This window comes from Triturus cristatus, chromosome 9, assembly GCF_964204655.1.
Source record: "Triturus cristatus chromosome 9, aTriCri1.1, whole genome shotgun sequence".
NCBI classification, from domain to species: domain Eukaryota; kingdom Metazoa; phylum Chordata; class Amphibia; order Caudata; family Salamandridae; genus Triturus; species Triturus cristatus.
The window spans coordinates 758,467,093-758,493,214 of NC_140592.1; the positions used below are offsets into that span (position 1 = coordinate 758,467,093).

The 26,122-nt window shown below is 43.6% G+C and overlaps 1 protein-coding gene across 1 annotated transcript in view; it reads left to right on the top strand.

Moving 5' to 3' along the window:
• Positions 1 to 1,247: 1,247 nt before the first annotated feature.
• Positions 1,248 to 26,122, top strand: part of LOC146798781 (uncharacterized) — a 113,291-nt gene continuing 88,416 nt past the window's right edge. Inside the window, exons 1-4 of the mRNA XM_085627777.1 lie at positions 1,248 to 1,497; positions 8,161 to 8,312; positions 16,692 to 17,655; positions 18,117 to 18,262. Of these exons, the coding sequence (XP_085483903.1) occupies positions 1,248 to 1,497; positions 8,161 to 8,312; positions 16,692 to 17,655; positions 18,117 to 18,262 (1,512 nt within the window). The remainder of the gene's footprint in view (positions 1,498 to 8,160; positions 8,313 to 16,691; positions 17,656 to 18,116; positions 18,263 to 26,122) is intronic.

The following is a 26,122-nucleotide window of genomic DNA, read 5'->3' on the forward strand; positions in this document are numbered from 1 at the left end:
TCAACATCTACATGGCCCCACATGCGGCCACCATCAGTCAACATCTACATGGGCCCACTTGTAGCCATCATCAGAAGCCACGGACTCAACATCGTCTCCTACGCCGACGACACCCAACTGATTCTCTCCCTCACAGACAACCCCACAGCCGCCAAGAGCAACTTCCACAATGGGATGAAGGCAGTCGCCACCTGGATGGACAGTGCCTCAAGCTCAACTCAGACAAGACTGAAGTCCTGATCCTGGATTCCACCCCCTCCGCCTGGGACGACTCCTGGTGGCCCGCATCGCTCATAACTGCCCACACCCACAGACCACGCACAAAACCTCGGCATCATTCTGCACTCCTCGCTTTTAGTGAACTGTCAAATCAATGCCATCCTATCCTCCTGCTTCCACAAGCTCCGCCTGCTTCAGAAGATTTTCAAGTGGATCCCCAACGAGTTTAGGAAAATGGTCACCCATGAGCTCATTAGCAGCTGACTCGACTACAGCAATGCATTCTACGCGGGCACCACCCAATAACTCCTTAAGAAACTGCAGAACATCCAGTAACCCTCCACCAGACTCACCCTGAACATCTCCCACAGCAGCCACATCACCGGTCACCTGAGAGACCTCCAATGGCTCCTGATCAACAAAAGAATCACCTTCAAGCTCCTCATGCATGGCTACAAAGCCCTCCACAACGCCGGACCTGCATTCCTCAACCACGCCCTCTCCTTCTACACACCCACCAGACATCTCCGTTCCGCCCAACTTGCCTTGACCACCATCCCACAGATTCGCGAGACCACGGCTGGAGGAAGATCCTTCTCCTACCTCACTGCGAAGACTTGGAACTTCCTACCTTTACATCTCAGGCAATCACAGATGGGATGCCCTAAAAACTGCACTATCCTCCAAAGATTTAAAGGAGTTCTGGTCCATAGTTAGCACGGGCAGTAGCGAGGGTAAGCCAGCGGTAGAACCCAATATAGCCGCAGAAGCGTGCGAAGTGCACTTCCAGGCCCTGTACACTACAAAGAAAATTCCCGGCCCCCATGTTGAGCCACCCGTAATTCTGCTTATGGACAATCATGTAGAAGCTACAGAGTTTACTCTGCTAGAGGTGGCAAATGCAATAAATAAGCTCTCCCCCGGTAAAAGCACCGGGATTGGACAAGATTCCGGGGAATCTCTTCCGGCACAAACTGAAAATCTGGGAACCCTATCTACAGGTTCTATTCAATGCCATCTTGAAGGGTATGCCGATCCCCGAAACCTGGAAAGGGACAGAAATAGTTAACATTTTTACAAAAAGGCTCACCTCTCCAGCCAACTATAGACCGATCAGCCTGATTGACGTCACACAAAAACTCTTTGCACGTGTAATTCTTGATCGCCTTCAGGGGTGGATGGACGATCATGAGATATTAAGCCTATATCAGGCCGGTTTCAGGAAGAACACTTCCACCTTTGACCAAATATACAGCCTTCAACCTATTTTGGAAAACGGTGAGAATGGAGGATGGCAGCCTCTATTTGATTTACGTGGATCTTAAGACGCCCTTTGATCTGGTGCCCAGGGCAAAGTTATGGGAGGTACTCAGAGAAATGGGGAACCCCCCTTACCTGTTGAGCATACCTTTAAGACTGCATGAAGGCAATTTTGCCTAGGTAAGGTGTGGGAAAAGAGGTGACCTGACCGCACGATTCCCAATTGACAGAGGAGTAAAGCAGGGCTGTGTGCTTGCACCGACCTTGTTTTGCCTCTTTGTCAATGCACTGATAGCCCAACTCACTGAGGTCAGGGATAACGACGCCCCAAAACTGGCAGGTACCAAGGTTCCAGCAATGATGTTTGCTGACGACACCCTCCTAATGTCGAAATCCCCTATGGGTATCCAGAGGGTCTTGGACAGCTTTGCCCAACTTTTGCAATAACGGGGGGTTGGAGATCAATACTCAGAAGACAAAGTTTATGGTCTTCAATCCACCTAAGACATTGCGTCCCAACCCTAGTCTAGATGGCATCATGTTGGACAGGGTGATGGTTCTTGAATACCTAGGGATCACCCTGATAGAAAACATGGAGTGGGGCCCACAAATTGCTAAAGCCAACCTTAAGCTAGCTCAGACTACTGGAGGAATTATTAAACTACTGAGAAACTCTTCCTCCAAACCCGCTGGGCCTATAGTGGAGATCTACAAGGTGCAATCCAGGGGTGCGACAATGTATGGGGCTGAATTATGGGGGCACTGTTGTTGTGGAAACATGAGTAAAGTAGAAAACAGTTTTATGAGACAGATTTTGGGTTTCCCCTCCAGTACCCCCCTCATCCCTTTACGGCTGGACCTAGGAATCAGACCCATTGTGGAGGAGATAGGTCTCAGACCCCTAACCTTTTGGAGCAGACTATGGGTGACACCAAAACTGGCAGTCTACAGAGCGGACTTAAAAGAGATATTGAGCTTTCCAGGAGCTGAAAAAATCCCTTAGTTTACCCAGATAAAAAAAGAATGTAGCAGGCTGGGAAAGCCAAGCCTGTGGAGCAACCCAGAGGAAGCGTATTTTGCAGTCTCCCGTTCCGAAGTAGTAAAAGCCTACCGAATGAGTAAGCTAGCAGAGGTGCAAGGAAGCCTGGCGGTTAAATTTGTATCCTTGAAGGACGAGTATTTATTCGAACCCTTTTTAGATGACATTTATCCATTACTGGCAAGAAATTTATATGTCCAGTTGAGACTGAGCACCCTGCCGCTCCGTGTTTTTTCCTGCAAATGGTCAAACCCGGCGAGAGTGCCCATCCTGGAATTGGCAGGAAGAGTCAGAGCTGCACGTCATCTTTTTTTGCCCTACCTACAAATTAGCGAGGAAGTACTGGCTTGTTCCTCTGTGTAGGAATCTAGTGTTCGTACACTGTATAGAGGCATTCAGAGTTTTAAAGCATTACACCTGTAAGCCCATTGTTTTTGCTGTATCGCTATTCTTGACCTCAATGTGGCGTAGGCGCTGGACTTTTGTACATATGTCTGTCCAGTAACAAATAGCACATTGTTCCTGATTTTCTAGGGTTTTTTTGTAACTCATTTTTAAAACCTTTTATCACTTTTAACTCTAAAACTAAACTTTTTATTGTTCAAAATGTGTAAATTTCTTGTTTTTATGTTGGCTACAACGTAACTATAATGAACCGCCATTGTATGACTATCTTATGAAATTTCTAACTACACTAACTGCATCCTTATTGCCACTATTGATTGGTCTTACCAGGTGCTTGCCTTTTTAAGTTATTGCCTCTTGTTTTGCACTCAACCCCACATGTATTTTAACAAGCCTGCTGGACTTAGTCATGTGTCAGTGCAGATCCCTCTTTCTTATCTGAATTCCCGAGGTGGTGTAACTATATTCTTGCAAAGAGGACTGATTATCATTTTTACAATTTTAAAACTGTTATTAATTGTAATGCACCGTTTATTGTTAGTATACTTTTATGGTAGCATAGACCGAAATAAAGTTTTTCTGAACTGAACTGATATCCAATCCCTGAAATTATTGATCTCCCATTTGGAATACTCTCTTCTTTATGAATTGAAGGTAGAAAATAGATAGTTGCTGTTTGTGATGTGCAGACATCAAGATATCCATATTCTTCTTCTGTCAGGAATTTCATGTAATACATTTTAAAGTTTTCTCTCAGTAGCCTTTTTGAAACATGTAAGCTACTTGCTTCCACACAGCTATAATCCTCAGCTACACCCAATTATCGTTTAGCTTCCAGATCACAATCCTCATAATTCAGTACAATACCATTACAGCCTTTAAAGACTTGTGTACTATTTATGAATGTATCACCCTTCAAGACATCTATTGCATCCATTTTATCTTTAATTACATTTTGTACATATCTGGTTTCAGAAAATGAATCAAGGTATTTAGGGACTAAATTCTGAAAGACAACAATCACATTATCTGTGTTTATATTAGGCATACATTTTGATTTCGATTTGAGATCACTTTCTTTAGGTGCTACCTCCGTAATTCCCAACTGTTTTGCCAAATCCTCTATATCTATGTTGTAAGAAATTGGGTTCCTGGTTGAGGGGGATTGAAACCCTTCTCACACAGCGACCACAGTTCTTCTCAGGGTGAAGTCACAAGCAAACCCTAAATCAACCTGTGCTCAACCGTCTGGTAGCTTTGCACAGTGCAGCTAGGCTTAACTCAGAGACAATGTGTAAAATATGTGTGCAACACTTCAAACAGTGAAAACACACCACAAAAGAATCCCTCACCAGTTTAGAAAAATAGAGTAATTTTCAATAAATAAAACAAGGCCGAAATTACAAATATCCAATCAGTAGGACCGGAAATATGAAGGTTTAATGATTTCAGTGAAATTAGCACCAAATAGCACAAAGCACCAACTATATGGATATCTTGTCACTGACCGCGATGGAGTGCGTGCCGGCAACAGGTACCGAGTTAGGTCCGCTTAACAAAGTACCTGAAGTCCTGGTTTGCACAGCGTTGCGAGGAACCATGGCAAAGATCCATCGCGTAGCTGAAGCAATTAATCTGTACCGAGATCCAACTAGGCTGTGGTGCGAGGTCCTGCTTAGTCGACAAGGGCTTGCGATGCAAAGTCCAGCATTGAGGATGCATTGCGCAGTTGGGGTGATGCGTCGGTTCCGAGGAGCTGTGATGCGGAGTCCAGTGTCATCATCGAGGATGCTGTTGATGAGGGATGTGAGGGCCTGCGCAGAGGGTACGTCGCACAGTGGAGGTTAAGATGAGACAACGGAATGCGATGCAGTGCGGGTCTTTGCAGCAGTTCCAATCCACGAGGCAGCGGAGATGATTCTGCTTGGGGTTGCGCCACACACCAGAGGAGATGCAGCAGATCCGCTGTCTTCACAGAGGCTTGCAAAGCACCTTAGACCCACTTCCAACAGTCCAGGACTGGGATGGCAGGCACACAGATGGTAGAGTCCAGGTGCTGGGTTGAAGGTGGCAGGAGCCTTCTGTCCCTGAGGCTGTAGTAAGGAGGCCATCCAACTAGCCCTTGGAGTAATTTTGGGGTCCTGCGGTTCAACTGGTGCATGACCAGCCCTTCTCATCTAGGCAAGAGGACTGCAGGCAGCAGGTCAACACAGTAGTGCAGCAATACCTTCAGAGCAGTAGTCCAGCAATGTGGCAGGCCTTTCAGCAGTACAGCAGTCCTGGTAGAGTATCCACAGGTCCAGAGGTGTACTGAAGAATTGGTGTCTGAGGTCCAATATTTATACCCAGTTGTATCTTTGAATTGAGGGAAAAGCTTCTAGAGGTTTCTCTTTGAAGTCCCCAGACATCTTGCCTTCTTTGTCCTGGCTGCAGACTAACTACAGGGAGTGTGCAGCCCTATGGGTAGAGCTAGCACACAGCCTATTCAAGTGTAAGTAGAGCTGTAACCAGCTCCGCCCTCCCATCCTTCCAGTGATGTCCCATCTAGGCACACCTAAGCTCTCTTTTTTGTGTGGCATTCTAGGAGGAAATCACAGGGCCCTACTGTCAGCTAAACCTAGTCATGTGACACAGAGACAGGCTACAAGCACTAAATGGCTAAGGCAGGGAAATGCTAACTTTCTAAAAGTAGCATTTTTAAAATTGTAATTTAAAATCCTACTTTACCATGCAAGAGGATTTTTCATTACAATTCCAAAGAGACCAAACCTGAACTGGTGACTTGATCCCATTGGGAATAGCTTATTAAATGTAATAAGGTAACTCCAATGTTATCCTATGGGAGAGGCAGGCCTTGCAGTAGCAAAAACTAAGAGTTTTTCACTATCAGGATGTGTAAACCTTAAACATACATGTCCATCTTTTAAATACACTGCATCCTCGCCTCTGGGCTGTCCAGGGCCTACTCTAGGGGCGACATATGTATTAAAAAGGAAGGTTTGGGCCTGGCAAAAGGCTTATTTTGCCAGGTCGACATGGCAGTTTAAAACTGCACATACAGGCTTCAAAGTCAGGCTTGAGACATGTTTACAGGGCTATTAAGTGTGTGGCACAAAAAGAGCTACAGGTGCATTAATAACATTTAACTTACAGAACTGTGGCATATTTAGTACCACTTTACTGGGGATTTACAAGTTCATTAAATATGCCAATTGGGTATAAGCCAATTATACCATGTTTTAAGAAGAGAGCACAATCACTTCAGCACTGGTTAGTAGTGGTAAAGTGCACAGCCCTAAGACCAGTAAAAACAACGTCAGAAAAAATGGAGGAGGAAGGCAACATTTTCGGGGAAGCCCACCCAAGGCTGACTGGTCTTACATATGCCCAATCCTTCCTCCAAACACACAAAGGTAGAAATGTCTGAAAGATCCTTAATAGTCATTTGATTTGCGTCCATAATCAAATGTATTTGTTGTCTTTTATCTGGAACTTTATCAAAGAACTTCTTTATTTTCAATTTCTTTGTGATTCTCAGAAAATCAACCTTAACTTGCAATTCATTGGAAGGTGTAGTTGGAACAAAGTTCAAACCTCTGTTTAGAACTCTTATTTCACTATTGCTCATTGATCATCTTGAAAGATTTGTCACTATATTTTTTGTTTCCCCTCCTCCATCTGGCTCTGAGCCCGCTTTTTCACCCTGCTTCTGTCCATCTTGATTCCTTGTGCTGCAGTAAGTGCCTCCCGTCTTTCCTCTGTACTTTTGGTTTCCATTACTTGCTATTTTTTTCCCATTGCCGAGTTCTCAGTTTTACCAACCACATTCTTTTCAGTTCCTCTAAAAAGTGGTAGATCTTGTGTTATTTGTCACCGCACAACTCATCGAACTGTCAGAATCCGCACACCCGTCACCGATTTCTATACTTGCCACTGTACTATTATTTGCTAATTTGATTTAACCAGCTTTCGTGTTTTTAGCATTTTGTATTTTCTAATGAATTACATGATACAATTTCTTTGCATATATGTATACTCTCCCCATGGCATAATCACGTTCATCTCTTAAGAATTTGGATCATTTTCTATTTCATCATAATATCATCCAGAATTTCATAATTCTCTCTTGTATTTTTCAGACTGTTAATCTCATTGATTTCCTTTTGATCACATCGATTTCCTTATACGGTTTATCCTTGATGGACTTGGCCTGGTCAATAAGCATTCCAATAAGATCTCTCAATGTTTCATTGAGTTTTCTCTTCCTCATTTCTGCTTTGGTTTCATTAAAGATCTTCCACCGCAGGGAAAATGTTGATTCTAAGACCTCTTGGTATGCAGTTGACCTCCAAATATCTCTTGATGGACAATAAGTCCCACCATTTTGACAAGTCACGTTTAAACAGGGATTCTAGTTTCATAGATAGTCGCCTTAGTCCTATCAGGTGAGTTTCTTTTCATTGAGCCATTCCACCATCATTCTTTAAAAATAAATCACTTGAAAATTCTTATTGTTTACTCAGGTGATTTGCCATTGTTTCAACATACTATCCTGTGTTATTGTCACATAGCACATATGGTAGCCTTGCTTTCCTTCAATACATCATAAACACAAAGAGTTTGGGGTTTAGGGATCTATAGCCCAGTACTTTCCCCATCACTATTGGGATCGTTGGAACATTGTGCCAGACTTATGCAGGAGAGGCAGGGAGACCAACTCGAGGACTCAGGTTAGCTCCTGCAACATTCCTCCTGGTCTAGTGTCACCAAGGGCAGTAGACAGGCTTGGAATCTTTGATGGCGTGCACTACACTCAAATGGGGGCTTCCAGGAAGACTGAGTCCAGTTCTTGGGTCGGCTCCTCCGATTTCCATTCAGTCAGGCCATTCTTATGTGCAGTTCTTCCAGGTCACCATAGCTTGGCCTCTACGTTTGCAGAATTCCTTCTACAGGGGTGTCTCCCACTTCTCTCTCCGGAGGCCAGGTAAACCTCTTTCTAGGCAGATCTACAGCTCTCTTGGAGCAAGTAGTTGCAGACTTTCAGGGGATGTCCCACCATCTCTGGGAGACTGGCTATAAGCCACACCTTCTCTGGATCTTAAGATTTTCCATGACACTCTTTTGAGTTAGTCAGTGAGAAATCCAGGAACCCAATTGAAGACATTTCAAACCCTTTCTGAAGTTCTTTTCCAGACTAAGAATGTCATTGTTGCTGTTCATATATCCCTCCTCTCCAGAGCAGATACTGTCTCCAGATGTTGGTCCCATAGCAGAGAGTGCTGGAGAAGTCTCCAAGGAGAGCACCCAAAACAAGAGCACTATTAGGAGTGAAATTCTTGCACCTAATGGCCATCAGTCCTTTGGAGGAGCACCTCTTGAAAAGACAAAAGTGAGGCCTTCATGGAATGGTTTGTTTTGCACTTACAAAGGAGACCGCTGTCTCCATCTTCACTCACACTCCATCTATTATAATAGGAGTGTTCAAGAAGGATGTCAGGCAGGCCACAGCTTGATTTTTATAGGGACTCCTGTCGTCATCACCCACACGTTAGTAACAGGAATGTCAGCCACCCATTTGCTTATCTGGGAAGTGGCTTTCCAACCTCTGTCTTGCATCATGCTTTACCAGAAGAAATCCAAAATGGATCCCGCGGGTCTCCTAACTACACACTTGCATGCCACACAGATTCACCATACTAGTTACCTGATACTCCTTACACAAATGCCATACACACAGGATGTCAGCCAAGGGCCTAGCCATGCACTACAGCGGAACTTTGGAGAGCGATTGCGCGAGGCTTCTTGCTCACTACCACAGACAGGAAAGAGGCCTGTCTGGTACTAGAGATTCAAAAAGAGTATGCCGCTACAACCGATAAGTGTTTACTAACAGGTTCATGGACTGCAATTTCATGTACAAAAAAAAAAAATGGGAATCCTCGTTTTACAACCCTCTGTGCGCACGCTCTGATTGCTGAAACTCGCACTCTTGTGGCGCGCACCATCTCTGTAGTAACTATTCATTGGCCGGGCACTGACTCCTGATTACGTCACATGCAGCGGCGCACGTACCTGACGGTTTAAAAATTGAATATACATCCTAGCAGCAGCTACTGTGAGAGAACTGAGCCAGCCCCCAAGCCTGCAGGGACCAGTGGGCACCAGGGATGACCACGCGCTGCCTAAATCCAGTCAATAAAGGTACACTAGCGCTCCTGACGTGACAGCTGTGGAGCCACTAAAATGTGTGACTTCTCCTTTCAGTGCGGTGATGCGGACCACCGCAATAAATTGCGTTAGTCTAACACCTCATGCGTGATACTTGGCAGGACTACAGACCATTGAGCCTGGCTGTTTGTCTTCTGTACCTTTAAACATGCAAGACCTATGTGCACATTCATGATTGTCACTGGTTCTGGGCACTACAAATAAAACAAATACCATGGATACTTGCAAGTGGGTAGGTCAAGAAAAGTGTGCACGTTTGCAAATGTATGCACTGGACATTCTTGTCCCAACACTTGCCATTTTACATGATGCATAGAGCTCAACTCTGTTGGTCTGCCTGCATATCTCTAACTATATCTATCTCTAATTACTATCTCTTTTTCTCTGTCTGGCTCTACTGCAGTCATTTACTCTTTACTCCTCTCTTTGTCTCAGTTTCTCATTCTCCCCGCTCTACCCTCACTGTCTCTTCTCAATGCCTCTGTTTCTTCCCTCTATTTTCTAACTCTCTCTCTCTAGCTTCCTCTTTCCTTTGTTTGCATTTTCCTCATCCCCCACCCCTTTCACATCTGTGGTTACTTTTTTTTCTTCGCTTCTTCATTGAGCAACAGGTTACTTTTTTCCTTTGCCAGGTTGATGGATGAGGTGAGTGGGCATCATAAAGCCCTGGTACATGGGAGTCTCCCTTTGGGGAGAATAAGACAGAACAGGCCGGTTTTTCACCAAGTGACAATCATTTAGGGTCAAATCACATGTAACATTTTTTTTACTTAAAAAATACACCTTCTTTATAAATGTTCATCCTATCTTGTCAATACATTTTAATGAAAAGTTTGAGTTGGACCAGCATTTCATCATCATGAAGCTTGCGCAACTCTGACATGCTTAGATGTTATGGCCCCAAACAATCCTGGCATTGGACATTAAGTGGCACATACAAGATCTAGTTTTGCTAGGGAAACTCCCACAACTTTTTACTAAACAAATCAAAATGACAGGCGTTGGATGTGGTTGATTTTCAAGTTTTTGTTTTATTTCCCAGGTGCGGCTCATGTCTGCCCCTCATTCACCCACTCCAGGCATGTCAAGACGCGTATGTCTTTGTATGTCATTTAGCGAGTGAAGAGTTTGAATACAAGTTCAGACATGGCAATGGGAGCTATCATAGTGTGTGCCAGGTTGTCATTTGTCACTTCTTCAGTTGAAGGTCGTATAGATTCAGTACTTAATTTGAGCCGTGGTTGAAGGTGAGCTCAACAGGACTCATTTTTGGGGATCAGCACTTATTTTCCTCTAAAGAATTTGATCCACAATATAGAGAGAAAAACACAAAAGGGGAAAGGATACAGAAGAGAAAGATGGGAAAACAGTAACTAAGGGAGAAAACAGAGAAGAAAGAGAACCTGCAACAGTGTAAGGTGCAGGTAGTGTCTGGCAATGGAAGAAAGAGGCATGAGGTGGAATTAAGTGTATGCAGCTTGGTGATCTGCACCCTAACTTCAATAGTTCCCGCTGCGGGCATCTGTACTGTTGTGTCATGTGTTTGTGTGTACAAGGCCTCAAGTGGTCCTCATTAGACTCTTTACAAGTATTACATGATCTGGTGGGTGTAGCTGGGTCTGGTTAATAAAATTGGTGACGCAGTGCGTTCAGTTAACATGCTGGAGAATAAAGACAAAAAGAACAATTGATGGACGGAATGCCCCAGGACAGTGATCTGGGTCTAAATCGATCATTTTGTTGCTCACCACACCCCCTGTTTGGACCCAGCCATGTGCAAATCAGTCTTGACCCTGCTCCCCATGGGAATAGTCCAGGCCAAACTGCCAGGTCAGGTCCTGCCTGGACTGGAAACAAGCATCCTGGGACCGGTGTCGGGGCACAGTCATTAATCCTGCCAAAATTCTACAGGTAAGACCAAAGAAGAGATACTGCGTCACAGCATAACACAGAGCAAGCACAAGTACAAAGCAGAAACACTAAAGACAGTGACAACCAGGTACGAAAAAATGCTAAAGACCGCAACAGCCAGGTGCAGGAAAGCGCTAAAGGCAAAGACGTCCAGGCACAGAGAAACTCTAAAGGCAGTGTCATCCAGGTGCAAGAAAATGCTAAAGGCAGAGACAACCAGGTACAGAAAGTTCAACTGTACTGTCTGGAGTGAACGGGAAAAGCACCACCCCACCTCTAATTGAGACTTGGTCAGGGGCCGGTGCGCTCAAAGTAGCATGTGGCCTCCACATAAAACCCAAGAATAAACACAGGGGTTGTGCTAACAAAGCCATTGGTTCCTGAAGAAGCGAGCACAGAGGCGGCTGGTGACGCTTTGCACAACTCACAAGGTCTTCAAGCTTTGAAGCTGTCCTATGGCTGTTGAAAAGAGCACCAAATATGGCGCCACCGTGTTCCTGAAACCACCACCTCCATTCAATACCGCCGAAAAGCCGGATATTGGCGCCAGATGGACTGCCTCGATCTAAAGGTTCGATGACGTCATAGATGCTATAGAAGAAGCAGATGACAAAAAGATCATCAAATACTTAAAGAACCTTGCAGGTGACGGAATAGAAGAAGTGATAAAGAAGATATCACAAACTGATGAAATATCATACCGTCAAAGACGTTGGAAGCCAAGTTTAATTCAATGCCGAATGTGGTCTATGAAAGGTACATCTTCAACCAAGCAAGACAGCAACCTCGTGAGACGATGGATTAGTTTAAGAGACTTGCTACGCTCATAAAGCACTGCAAGTTCAGTGAACTCAATGATGAAGAAGCCAAGTGAATTATCGATGGTTGCCTCTCCGATTCATTCCGACGGCGCATGCTGAGAGAAACGCTCAGTTTGAAGCAAGTACTCATGTCTACAAGAGCAGAGGAACATGCTGATCGACAGGCTGCTGATATGGAAGCTGGAATAACCCAAAATGAGTACGTCGCAGTAGTGATAAAGAAGCTGCACAGCAAATGCAGGGTTCCCTCTGAAGAGGGCATACCTGTGACTTTGGTCCTTCCTCTGCAATCCTGTATATTCTCTTCAGCTCGGAGCATTGGTGAATGAACCACTTTTGCAATGAAAGTTCCTCCTGCCTCCTCCAACCTCATTGACTCACCAGGCAAAAATGCTTTGTTGTATCTCCAACCGCCCACTTCAGATACTGTGTTACCCTCTTGGAATGTGATGGGATATGATGGAATGCAATGAGCAATGGCTGCATTCTTCTAAGTGTTAGTTTTCTGGACAGCCGGTCACTGAAGGCAAAACCATGACAACGTATATGCTGAGTGCTGTCTCAGACCATGAGGACAGAGCTGGCAGGCACATGACTAGGTTGGCCTTTTGCAGGCCTGTCTCGCACCGTGTGAACGCAGCATTCATTGCATGAAGGGATGTAGGATTCAACACAGATTTAACTCGGATTATACATATCAGATTGCTAGGATTTTGCCCAGCTATTAATTATTGTGAATAATATGCATGAGGACTAATGAAGATTGTCCGCCTAACCTGAGTATTTATTGTTTTTCTGCCAAGAGATGGCCACATAAGCAGCACCCCATTAATTGAATCTTGTTTGATGCTTCCATGTAGACTCCATCTGGGGTGGTGGAGGTCCTTGGCATTTATTTAACTCATTATGGCTGTCTGCAATATATAGACCAGTCCTAAAGAAGACCCATCGTGATGTATACATATTAGCGCATACACTTAGGGTCGAAATATCAACACTATTCTGCTCAATCCACGTCCTTAGTCACGTCACCCTAAAAATTCGAAGGCAATGTCAATGAATATAAAGGGTGTTTGTTGAACTTATTGTACATGAAAAGGACATGCATTTGTCTTGATGAATTGTTATATTATTTTGTATAAAACACTGTTGAACTTTGTCACGTAGTTCACCAAGGTACATATTTAATTGTGTTTGTTTTTGTATACATTACAACAAACAAATAATGGACGGAATGCTGACAATGCAGACATTCTCCCCCAGTCAAGAGATCTGGGTTAAATCCATCGTTCTTTTGCCCACTACGCCACCCCAGTTCAGACATGGCCATATGCAAATCAGTCTTGACCCTGTGCCTCATGGGAACAGTCCAGCCTGAACTGCCAAGCCATGTCTTCCCTGGACCGGAATCAAGCATCCTAGGACCGGTTTCTGGCTATCAGCCGTCATCAGCCAGGATAGCTTGACTCCAGTGGCTTAGTGAGCACGGGTCCCACGTCTGGGAATACCCATCCCACTTAGGGCGAAAAGCGTTACAACAAACAAATAATGGACGGAATGCTGACAATGCAGACATTCTCCCCCAGTCAAGAGATCTGGGTTAAATCCATCGTTCTTTTGCCCACTACGCCACCCCAGTTCAGACATGGCCATATGCAAATCAGTCTTGACCCTGTGCCTCATGGGAACAGTCCAGCCCGAACTGCCAAGCCATGTCTTCCCTGGACCGGAATCAAGCATCCTAGGACCGGTTTCTGGCTATCAGCCGTCATCAGCCAGGATAGCTTGACTCCAGTGGCTTAGTGAGCACGGGTCCCACGTCTGGGAATACCCATCCCACTTAGGGCGAAAAGCGTTACAACAAACAAATAATGGACGGAATGCTGACAATGCAGACATTCTCCCCCAGTCAAGAGATCTGGGTTAAATCCATCGTTCTTTTGCCCACTACGCCACCCCAGTTCAGACATGGCCATATGCAAATCAGTCTTGACCCTGTGCCTCATGGGAACAGTCCAGCCCGAACTGCCAAGCCATGTCTTCCCTGGACCGGAATCAAGCATCCTAGGACCGGTTTCTGGCTATCAGCCGTCATCAGCCAGGATAGCTTGACTCCAGTGGCTTAGTGAGCACGGGTCCCACGTCTGGGAATACCCATCCCACTTAGGGCGAAAAGCGTTACAACAAACAAATAATGGACGGAATGCTAAAAATGCAGACATTCTCCCCCAGTCAAGAGATCTGGGTTAAATCCATCGTTCTTTTGCCCACTACGCCACCCCAGTTCAGACATGGCCATATGCAAATCAGTCTTGACCCTGTGCCTCATGGGAACAGTCCAGCCCGAACTGCCAAGCCATGTCTTCCCTGGACCGGAATCAAGCATCCTAGGACCGGTTTCTGGCTATCAGCCGTCATCAGCCAGGATAGCTTGACTCCAGTGGCTTAGTGAGCACGGGTCCCACGTCTGGGAATACCCATCCCACTTAGGGCGAAAAGCGTTACAACAAACAAATAATGGACGGAATGCTGACAATGCAGACATTCTCCCCCAGTCAAGAGATCTGGGTTAAATCCATCGTTCTTTTGCCCACTACGCCACCCCAGTTCAGACATGGCCATATGCAAATCAGTCTTGACCCTGTGCCTCATGGGAACAGTCCAGCCCGAACTGCCAAGCCATGTCTTCCCTGGACCGGAATCAAGCATCCTAGGACCGGTTTCTGGCTATCAGCCGTCATCAGCCAGGATAGCTTGACTCCAGTGGCTTAGTGAGCACGGGTCCCACGTCTGGGAATACCCATCCCACTTAGGGCGAAAAGCGTTACAACAAACAAATAATGGACGGAATGCTGACAATGCAGACATTCTCCCCCAGTCAAGAGATCTGGGTTAAATCCATCGTTCTTTTGCCCACTACGCCACCCCAGTTCAGACATGGCCATATGCAAATCAGTCTTGACCCTGTGCCTCATGGGAACAGTCCAGCCCGAACTGCCAAGCCATGTCTTCCCTGGACCGGAATCAAGCATCCTAGGACCGGTTTCTGGCTATCAGCCGTCATCAGCCAGGATAGCTTGACTCCAGTGGCTTAGTGAGCACGGGTCCCACGTCTGGGAATACCCATCCCACTTAGGGCGAAAAGCGTTACAACAAACAAATAATGGACGGAATGCTGACAATGCAGACATTCTCCCCCAGTCAAGAGATCTGGGTTAAATCCATCGTTCTTTTGCCCACTGCGCCACCCCAGTTCAGACATGGCCATATGCAAATCAGTCTTGACCCTGTGCCTCATGGGAACAGTCCAGCCCGAACTGCCAAGCCATGTCTTCCCTGGACCGGAATCAAGCATCCTAGGACCGGTTTCTGGCTATCAGCCGTCATCAGCCAGGATAGCTTGACTCCAGTGGATTTAACCCAGATCTCTTAACTGGGGGAGAATGTCTGCATTGTCAGCATTCCGTCCATCAATTGTTTGTTGTAATGTTTTTGTATACATGACAACCATATACAAAAGAAAAGATGTGATACAAAAGAAATGTTTACTCAAAAAATATGAAATTGAAAATACAAATATAATCTTGTGTGGTATTGATTACTTTAAACATATGATTGTGTTGTGTTTTCGTTAGATCAATTCTTGTTTTACTAAGCAATTGGATCACCCAACAGAACAAATTGTAGTTCATACGTTTTCAGGAGACAGGCATAGCATGGATGCTTCTTTCTCACTCAAGAGCACCAAAACAATCGCTTGACCTTCCATTTCACAAGGAAGGCCTGTCAGCTACCTCAAGATGAAGTCCTGACCCATGGCTGTCCTGTGAACAACTGATGATTTGAGGTTTTCCTAAGTACTTGGCTAATGGAATTGAACACATGGTCAGTGCACTGGGAGGGAGCAGGTTTGGAGCTTTCCTCCCAGGGGCCGAGCCACACCATCAGCACTAGAACTCTGCGGTTCCCCCAGTAACAAGCTCTGGCACAATCAATCTGGCCTCATATAACCAAGTTTGGCTTTACCATAGTAGAGATAACCCTGAAGCAATCTGTTTTAGCTCTGCATTAGTAGAACCCAAGCAATTGACCAGGGTCAGCTACCTTTGGGTTCAACAGGTATCCTGTAAACGTGTGTATGTAGTAAAAAACGAATATTAACTGAAAGTTCTAGAACACACTTTTGAAGACAGTAGTTATACCAGACTTCACAATTGATTACTGTTGCATTTCTACATATATAAGGGAATATCAAGCCAATTTAATAATTTGGCAATATTATCTCTGGATTATACATTTCAGAAATGGATGTAAAGAAGGGTTTGGAAAAAAGCGGAAGCAATAAATGAACTGGTAACTGCAGAATTCATAGATATTTTTAAAATTCAGGTGTAGAAATGTCATGTTGGACCGGAATTTGAGAATCAATTTCATCATAGATCAATTGTATAAGATGATGTGCCAAAAAAGTAGCTTAATTTCTGGGCAATCGCTATTCCACAGTGTTTACCTAAATCTGATATCTTGAAGGAGATATAGTGGGTTTTGCGTGATATCTTTAGGGATTCTGGAGTGCTATATTTTTCAGTGATGCCACCCCTACACAGTTTATAAAAGATAACATAAAGTGAATTTCTTGAGGTGGACATTTAGAAATTTAGAAACATTTAAAAAGTTTGTACCAAGGCCTCTGTAAGGTCTTGAATTTGGAATTTAACTGATCATTGCATATTTTATCACCCTCCTAATGTAAACAATATTATAATTTTCATCTGCTCTGATTTCTTTCTGCTTTACTCCTCTTGCAGAAATGCTTAGAGAGATTTAGGAGACGCTGCTTGGATCAACTCAGTATGGATGGGGAGCTGGGTGGAATGATGCATCAGGGATCGACAAATCCCATCCAAAAGACCTTTCAGAGCTATTTCCCGAATGGTGCTCCAGATAGCTCCTCCTCGGATATGGTTAGGTATGCCGCACTATCCAGTGATAATGTTACACACAGCTGTGGAGAATGCTGTAATACTTCTAGGCCTAGCTGGTGCCGGCTGCGGATGGAACTCCAGAACCAACAGAATGAGATAGCTGCAGACCAGAGCTTTACTGGCAATAATTGCACATATAGATTCACCCCTATACAAAATAAGAGTGATAGTTCTGCAGGGTTAAGTCCCAAAAAAAACAGCCTGGACTCTTTCTCTGAGGCCTTTCCCAACAGGATTTCTGGTGGGCACAGCCAAGAGGAGCAATGCTGGGATGCTCAGAACTGTCAAATCCAATTATTCTGTTCCCAAAGGATGATGCAAGCTGTTGAGATGGTGCAGGAAAAGCAGGTGGCAATGTATGGGGGAAGGACTGAGCTGCACGCCACCCACACAGGAACTTGGGAGCAGCACCAGCAGTCTCCGTATCTTCACGACACAAGTCAGGATCTACAACATGGACTGCCATCATCATCAGACACTCAAGAAATTGTTCAGCAACAGAAAGCCCACCATAGGCTTAATTTTCAGCACAGTCAGCCTTCACTACACATGACACAGGAAACTCCAGACAACATTCAAATGCCATACACCAGTCTTCCTACCAATGGTGCGTTTAGGAATGGAAATGCTGCAGAGCAGGATCTGGGCACCATTCTGTTGTTGAGAAGTGCTAGAATCATGGATGAACCAGTACAGTGCTTTTACCAGGATTTCCAGCCGTTTGCACATCCTGGACAGGGCTTGAGCCCAGAAGGGAATGCAGAGCAGGATGACTACTTTGGGAAGGGTGAGTTTTGCTTTACTTTCATGCCCTACATCCACTGTCGCTCATGAGACTGGGATGAATCAGGTGATAAATTAGGTATCAAATAAGTAGAACAACAGATAGTTCTTGAGAGCAAGGTCAGGGAACCCAGAAGTGAACATAAGGAAACCCAGACATCCTAAAATGAGTGAGGTCCACATCCCCAGAGGTCTTGAGATAGAGATGAGGATGCCCGGGAGACAGGGAGGCCAAAATGAGCTAGAGGTAAGTGAATGATCAGCAAGGATGGATATGCTGAGGCAAGGTGTAGAAACTGAGGCCAATAAGATTAATGTCAGGAGGCTTTGAAGTAATGAGTGAGATGGTGATTTTATCAGACCTCGAGGTCATAGTGAAGACCTGCTAATCAATATGTTTTTTTAGGCTGAAGAGCCTAAAATTATTAGGATCTAAATCAACACCTTTGTCCTTCCTGATTTCAGATTCACTGGCCCTGGATACTGTAAGTGATACCTCACCTGACTCAGCATTCAGACGATCGCTAAAAATTGGGCTTGGGTTGACGAACAATGTTCAGAAGTCTTCTGAAGAGGGATGGGCCGGAACCAATGGTGTTCTCTGGCACAGGGTGAGTGATCATTAAAGCATTGCCTTCATTTTATCTATGGTTGTTCTAATCTCCCCCATGCCACCAAATCTTCCTTTTAGAAAATACAGCCATCTGTCAGCACTCATAGCCTTTCCCCAGCAGCCACCACCAGTCCCAGCATTTACAGTCTTATCTCAGTGACTGTGTTCTCCAATAATCACTCACGACCATCCTTCTCTGATGCAGCACCCATGGCAAATATCTGGAAACCACAGGCTCACTCCCATCAGCCTCCTTCCCTCTTTTCAGAATATCTCCCTTTTTCAGCTTCCATGTCTGCTGCTTGCTGCCTGCCTATCTCAGCCTCCTCCCCTCAGTCTAATTCCCTCATCCGCTCTGTGGCACCCTCCCTAGCGCGGGCACATAATAATTATCACGCCACAAATAGGGATTGGTATTACAGGCTTTATTCCTCAGTGTGTAATCATTAACTGAACATTCTACATCATGAATTCCATCACTCAAACACACACACTTATATCACTGTGCTACAGACTCTGTCAGTAACCAAAAGGATCCTGTCATCACTAACTCACAAGACACTACATGACCCCCTTTGTTAAATAATAAGTACCAATAATACATATATACATTACGACTCTTCAATAAGTTGTTTTGGTACTCAAATCAATCACCCAGATCTAGTCATTTGCACAAAGCGTAGACTGAAGAACTGATTTGAGTTAAAGCTTTTCCAGTGCAGCGGGCTGAGCGGTCTTCTTGAGGGTACTCATAAATCTCTCGACCACCCCATTCACCTGTGCGCAGAGAGGTGTGCTTTTCTGATGTTTGACATTTAAATGATTGAGAAAATCTTTAAGTTCTCGACTATTGAAAGGCAGGCCATTGTCAGATTTCACAATCGAAGGAACACCCCATATTGCAAAAATACTTTCTAGTCTCTCAATGACTCTGTCATGAGTAGTTGACAACAGATCTTCTATCAGGGGAAAATCCATCAACAATTACTAGGAGATGATGTCCATTAACAAAGGGTCCAAATAAATCAATTGCAATCTTCTCCCAGGCATGCTTTGGGAGATCAGGCATGTTTAACAAATGTGGGGCTGTCTTAGATGACAAACAGTAGCACAAATGACATGCTTTTACCTCTTTTTCAACTCTTTCATCAAGACGAGGGAACAGTACTCAGTCCCGTAAAGCTCGTTTCATAGCAACAACTCCAAGGTGTCCCTCATGGGCCAGTTCAATAACTTGTTGTCTCAGACTCTCGGGTGTGACAATTCTTTTTGTGTTGAAATTTTTTATTGAATTTTATAATGGGAATACTCCATAATAATAAAATCAATGAACAAAGGATTATAAGAAATAAATAGATCTTATAAGATATGAAAATAATAATAAGTATACAATATTGATATTTAAATAAATCATGTAAAAAGAATGCTGATGAATAAATATGACAAGGATAAGCATTTGAATAAACAAAAAGCATAACTAAATGCATAATGAAGGATAAAACATTTAAAAGAGAAACAGGACAGATAGACAACATAAATAAGTATTATCACAGGGAGGTAGTTATTATTGTAAAAAAATTAGAGCAAAGTTTATACTGGAGGATTAATATAGGAGAAAGCAGAGGAGTAAAATGGAATAAATGAGAAGATGAGAAAATAACGAGAATAACTGAATAATGAGCCAGGATACAGAAAACAGGAGAAGAAATAAAAAGGAGAGAAGAATGAAAGATGAAAGAGGCAGAATAGATGATCGGACAGAATAAACAAAATTGTAAAAACAAATTAATCTGCTTGGGTAGAAGTGTTGGGAGGAGTGAGAGTGACAGAGGAATCAAAAACTTTGGTTTTAAGGAATGGAGACCACGTCTGAAGAAATATATCAGCTTGCTCCTGAAGGTTATTGATCGTGCTTTCGTGTGAAGCTGTTTGTATCATAGCCACCAGCCATTCTTCCTGTGAGGGTGGTAAAGATGATTTCCAATGACGTAATATACATATTTTAGCTGTGGCTAGGGCAGTGTGGTAAAGACAATGTTGTGGTTTAGAAAGCTTTGGGAAGTGACCTAAATCATGTAAGAGAATATTAATTGGTGTAAGCGGTAAGTGTAAGGGCATTATGGAGCACAAGGTAGTACCAATATAATTCCAAAAGGATTGTATGCTTGGACATTCACAAATAATATGAGTAGTGTCACACCCAGAATTAGAGCATCTCCAGCAGGTAGTATGGGGAAGAAGACCAGCTTTGTGTAGTTTGACTGGTGACCAGTGCCATTCATGCAACATTTTGAATAAACAAAATTTGAGCCTTGCTTCTCGAGCTCCTTTGTGAATATTTTCTAGGAGCTGATCCCATTCAATGTCTGAATAAGAGATTGATAAACAGGATTGTCATTTACATTGAAGATCGTGTGAGAGGGATTTAGAAAAAAGATGCAATGTAAAGATTTTGTAAAGACCGGAAGTCACTCCTTTGAGTTTCCCCCAAGTATTTAAATAGTATAATATTGGAGAAGTTTGCAATGACCAAGGGGGTGACCCTAAATGATTTTTCAAACACTGTTGGAGCTGAAGATATTTGGAAGAATGTTGCAGGGGAAGATTACATTCCTCACTAAGCTGTGAAAACAATTTGAAGTTGCCATTTTGAAGAAGTTGATCCGGGTAGTGAATACCTGCAATTTGCCACACAGTCCAGAATAACATACGACCATTAATACGGATACCCGAGTTATTCCAGAGGGGAGCATTGCTGTGAATTCGCGGGTTTGAACCTAATAACCGATGCCCTCTTTGCCAGGATTTATGCATAGCAGATAAAATTGGATTTTTCGAGTCAAGACGACTAGTACCACTACCGTATAAGAGAGAAAGATCTGACTCTGTGGAAAGAAGATGATGTTCTATGTGAACCCATTGTGGGACATCTTTGATGTCAGGTAACAAATATGAAAGTTGGGAAATGTGCAATGCTAAGGAATAATGTTCAATGGATGGATGGCCTAATCCTCCATATGATTGATGAGCCTTTAGCTTTGCTATAGCAAGGCGAGGTTTAACTGACCCCCAAATAAAAGTTTTAATCTTGGAATCTATTGAGCGAAGTAGGGATGAGGGAATCTGAAGGGGAAGCATACCCAAAATGTAAATAAATCTCAGAAGGGTAACCATTTTAATAGCTTGGGCTCTCCCCCATAGGGAGAGTCCCAAGGCCTTTCATTTGTCGAAGTCACGCTGCATTTGAGAAATTAGAGGGTTTAAATTATCTACAACCATTTCCTCTCACCCTTTATTGACTAAGATACCTAAATATTTAAGACGTGAGGGTTGCCAATGGAAAGGGAATCCATGTATAGCTGCTTTGGTGGTTCCATTAGAAATGGGTAGCGCCTCACTCTTATCCCAATTGATCTTGTAACCCGAAAAAGAAGAGAAATCATTAATGATTTGAAGAAGAGAAGGAAGCGATCGGGAGAGGTGACCAAGAGTAATTAGGATATCATCAGCATATAGGTATATTTTAGAGTGTCCGATTGGGAGGGGGACACCTGTAATCTCATCAGATTGACGAATGGTAGCAGCCAAAGGTTCCATGGCCAGGAGAATAAGAAGGGGGTACAATGGGCAACCTTGGCGCGTCCCTCTCCTAATCATAAACGCGTCAGATAGAAATCCACCACAATTCACCTGAGCAGAAGGATTGTCTTACAATAAGCGTACCTTATCGCTAAATTTCGTACCCAGTCCAAATCTGTCCATGACCGTGAAAAGGTAGTCCCATTCAATGCGATCAAATGCTTTTTCTGCGTCGAGTGAGAGTGCTAATGCCTCTTCTGAAAGATGTTTAGCCGACCACATTGCATGGGCCAGAGTGCGTAGATGATTCAGAGAGCAACGCCCCGGGACAAAACCAACTTGAGTATGATGTATCAAAAAAGGCAAGACTTTACGTAAACGAGACGCTAGGATACTAGCTAAGATTTTTATATCGGTATTTAATAATGAAATGGGGCGATAGTTGCTACATAACTGGGGATCTTTACCGGGTTTAGGTAGGACAGCAATAATAGCTTTGTTGGAGATGGGGCCTAATGAAGATACATTATCCGCCTCTTGGAATGCAGCATGCAGAGTATCAATAATCTTGTGACCAGCCCATCGATAAAATTCGGGAGGGAATCCATCCTCACCAGGGGCTTTGTGATAAGGCAGGGCAGCTATAGCACGAGAAATTTCATCTTTAGTAATTTCACCTTCAAGAATGGCTCTACCGTCATCTGAAAGACAAGGGAGATCTACCTTTGTAAGAAATGCTGACATCTTATCCGAGTCTATATGATTATCTGAAGTGTAAAGAGATTGGTAAAAGGAGGCAAACTCATTAACAATGTCTTGAGGTTTTGTACACAAGTCCCCTTGCGCTGACCAAATGGCCGGGATAGCCATAGCTGCCTCTCTCTGGCGTAATTGTGCAGCTAATAATCTTCCAGCCTTTTCACCTTGCCCGTAGTATCGACCTTTCATTTTCTGCAAGGCATATTCTGCTTTAGATGTGAAAAGGCTGTTTAAGGCCATACAAGCTTGTTCAAGCGATTTGCGATTCTGTAATGTTGGAGAAAGTGTATACAAGCGAGAGTAAGATTGTATGTCTTGTTCTAGTTCAGTTTGTCTCCTAGCGTTCTGTTTATTAGCAATTGCTGCATCACGCATTAGTTGACCCCTAATAGTAGCTTTAGCTGCAGCCCGTATAGTCCTGTTGGAGCCTACAGAGCCCTGATTAATGGAAAGATAATCTTGGAGATGTGATTGAATTTGGGATTTGCCCTTTGGAGTCCTGTGACGCATGCTCATACGCCACAGTTTTCGTCCTGGCCTAGAAAGTCCCAGTTCAAGGGAGAGGAAGACAGGAGAATGATCAGACACAGCTGCTTCTAGGATGCGGGAGTCTGTGACCAATTGAGCTACTTTCTGTGATATCAGGAAATAATCTAAATGGGAGAATGTGCCATGGACAGAGGAAAAAAAGGTGTATTCCTTATACGGTTGGGTGACTAAGACGCCAATGATCAATTAATCCATTGTCACCTAGTAAAGCCTTATCTGAAGCGTTTCCCTTATCTAATGGGCCTGTTTTATCTAGAATGGAATCCTGCGTCACATTCCAGTCTCCGCCAATCAGGTATTGTGATGCATTAATTTCTGTTAGTAGACGGGACAGCTGAAGAAAGAATGATTTTTTGGTACCAGTAGGGGCATAGACAGATCCTACACATATGTGTGAGTCACCAACTCGGAGTTTAGCAAATATATAACGACCATTTGTATCTGACCATGTTTTTGAAACAGTAACCGGAAGAGATTTGCGGAGGAGAATTGCAACTCCACATTTGTGAGAGGGACCAGCATCATTGGATTCATCCTTTTGATTGCTACTATGTATAACCTTTCCCACCCAATCCCAGCAAAGTTTATCAGACTCTAGTGCGTCTAAATGGGTTTCTGTAGTAAGGCCACATCTACATGCTTGGACTGGAGATAGGAGAGTATTTTCTTCCGCTTAATGTAATGGGTGAGACCATGCACATTCCATGTGATTGTATTTAGAGGATGTGTTTTTGTCATGTTAAAGCAGTACCAGTATTAGCAGAAGAAAAATAAAGCGAAAATCAGCGTTTTTGACTAGACAAAGAAAGCAAAAGGATAAAAATGTAGAAAGGAAGAAAAATATCAATAAGTAATTAAATAAGAACAATCAGGAGTAGAGAAATTAAATTTAGGCAAATAATACAATATAAGACAAAGCTATAAGATGTTTGTTTATAGGGAATACAGTAAAGAGGAGGGGGAAGGGATAAAGGTATAATCAGAATATTATGAGAGAAGAGGGTACAAGTAAAAGGAAGGAAAGTTGAGAACCTAAACTGTCACCCGCGGGCCTGGGCGCACTGGAGCACCGCCGCGGGAGGACCCCACAGGAAAGGAAAAGAGATTAGGAGAGGAAACAATAATATAGAATAAAGCCCATGATAACATTTTGATAAAGGGGTATGGGTACAATAGTAGAAATCAGAAGAGCAAGGAAGGACAGAATGAGAGCTTAGAAACTATAGAACGTTCCTTGGGAAGAAAAAAAAAATAGACTAACAATTAGATTACCTATAATAGCCTAAAGAATATAAGAATATATATTGTGCATGTAAGTAGGCATAAAATGGTAGTACATCATTATATGAATGTCATTAAAATTATTAAAACTATAATCAGATAATTAGGTGCCAGCAGTGCTTAATTTGTAAAATATGAAGTGCAGGTGCTCAAATGTTTGTCGGAAGCCACACCCATGTTTACCGGCTCCACCCGCTTCCTCCACTGGCTCCACCCACTTACTCTATTGACTCCACCCACATCCTCAACTGGTAAAAGTCAGATGTAATACCAGATCAGAATTTCAGCAAGGGAGCCTGCCTCATAGTAAGGTTTTGATAAGCGGTTCCAAACTTACACATTTGAAAAAGAAACTTCAATGTAATAAATTTAGGGATTAAGAATAGGAGGCCTAAAGTATTATAGATATTTTGGACTCTGGTTTTGTTGCAGGCCACACTAGAGAAATATTTTAGCTATGGAGCAAAATAGAGTACATTTTCAGCATAACCTTGTCCTAAAAATTACAACCATCGCTCAAAGGTGTTGAACAATCATGGACGTGCAACGCCTTGTTTGGGAGCATAATGTAGCGGATGCTTTAATAAAGGGTGATGATTTAGCTCAAAACGTAAGAGTCAGACAATCTCAATGCACAAATGGGTGCAATGTCTGATATTTACATGTTTCTCTCATCTTCATTGCCAGATTTTGCTCCCCAGAAAGTGTCATTCATAGTCGTTGAAATGTCACTCATAATTACACTGAAATTACAGAAATGATGAAAATGGCACTCATAGGAATCTGAAACCTTGGCAGCTATGCAGCGGGTGTCATTGCCACTCGGCGAATGGTGTACTGTGACGAGAGCAGAAGGACTTCATGACCTGGCAAATGAAACTCTCCACTGAGAGACCAGGCCTCCGACTCGGTTCACTTCACACTTTATACCAAGTAAGTGACTACCCTCCATCACCTACTGACTCTTCTCCACATTACAATGGTGGCTTTCCCCTGCCCTATAGTTTCCTAATACTAAAGACACTCATCCCCTCCTTGATCTGATAAGCCATGCCGTCCTACCCCACATCACATTGAGATCATCACGGTGGCAATATCATCCTGCACCGTGACGACGCCTGTTCCCGTCACTGTCTTGCTAGAGGAGAGATCTGCTCCTTTCCATGTATGGCAAGATGGTAGCTTTGCTTTTTGCTAAGAAGGCCACATTGGTGCTCTGGGAGGCTACTGTGATGAGCACCAGAGGTCATGTAAATGGAACGCAGGCAACACCTATGATACACCCCGCTCCAGGTGCACTCTATGGAAGTTCCTGAGGGTTTCAATGCCCTATGACTAGCACTTTGACTGATGTGCTGGAACTCTTCCTAAGATCAGGGGTCACACACTGTTCTTTCGACCTTCTCCCCTGTCAGTCTACGCTCATTGTCCTCTAGATTCAGTTATATCTACTCTTCCTTGATGTTGGCTAACAAAAATTTTAATTATTTACATATCCAAAGGTTATGCAATGATGGAAAGGTGAGCAGTAAGGGGTAAGTAGCACAAACATTAGCAAAGGCAGTAGATCTGGGTTTAATTTAAGAGGCATTACCACATTAAAGAGAGATATTTGGGAAGATTCCAGTGGGAGCTGCCAGAGAGGGTAACAGTTGTAATGTAGTCCTTTATGCAACTCAATGCAAGAACT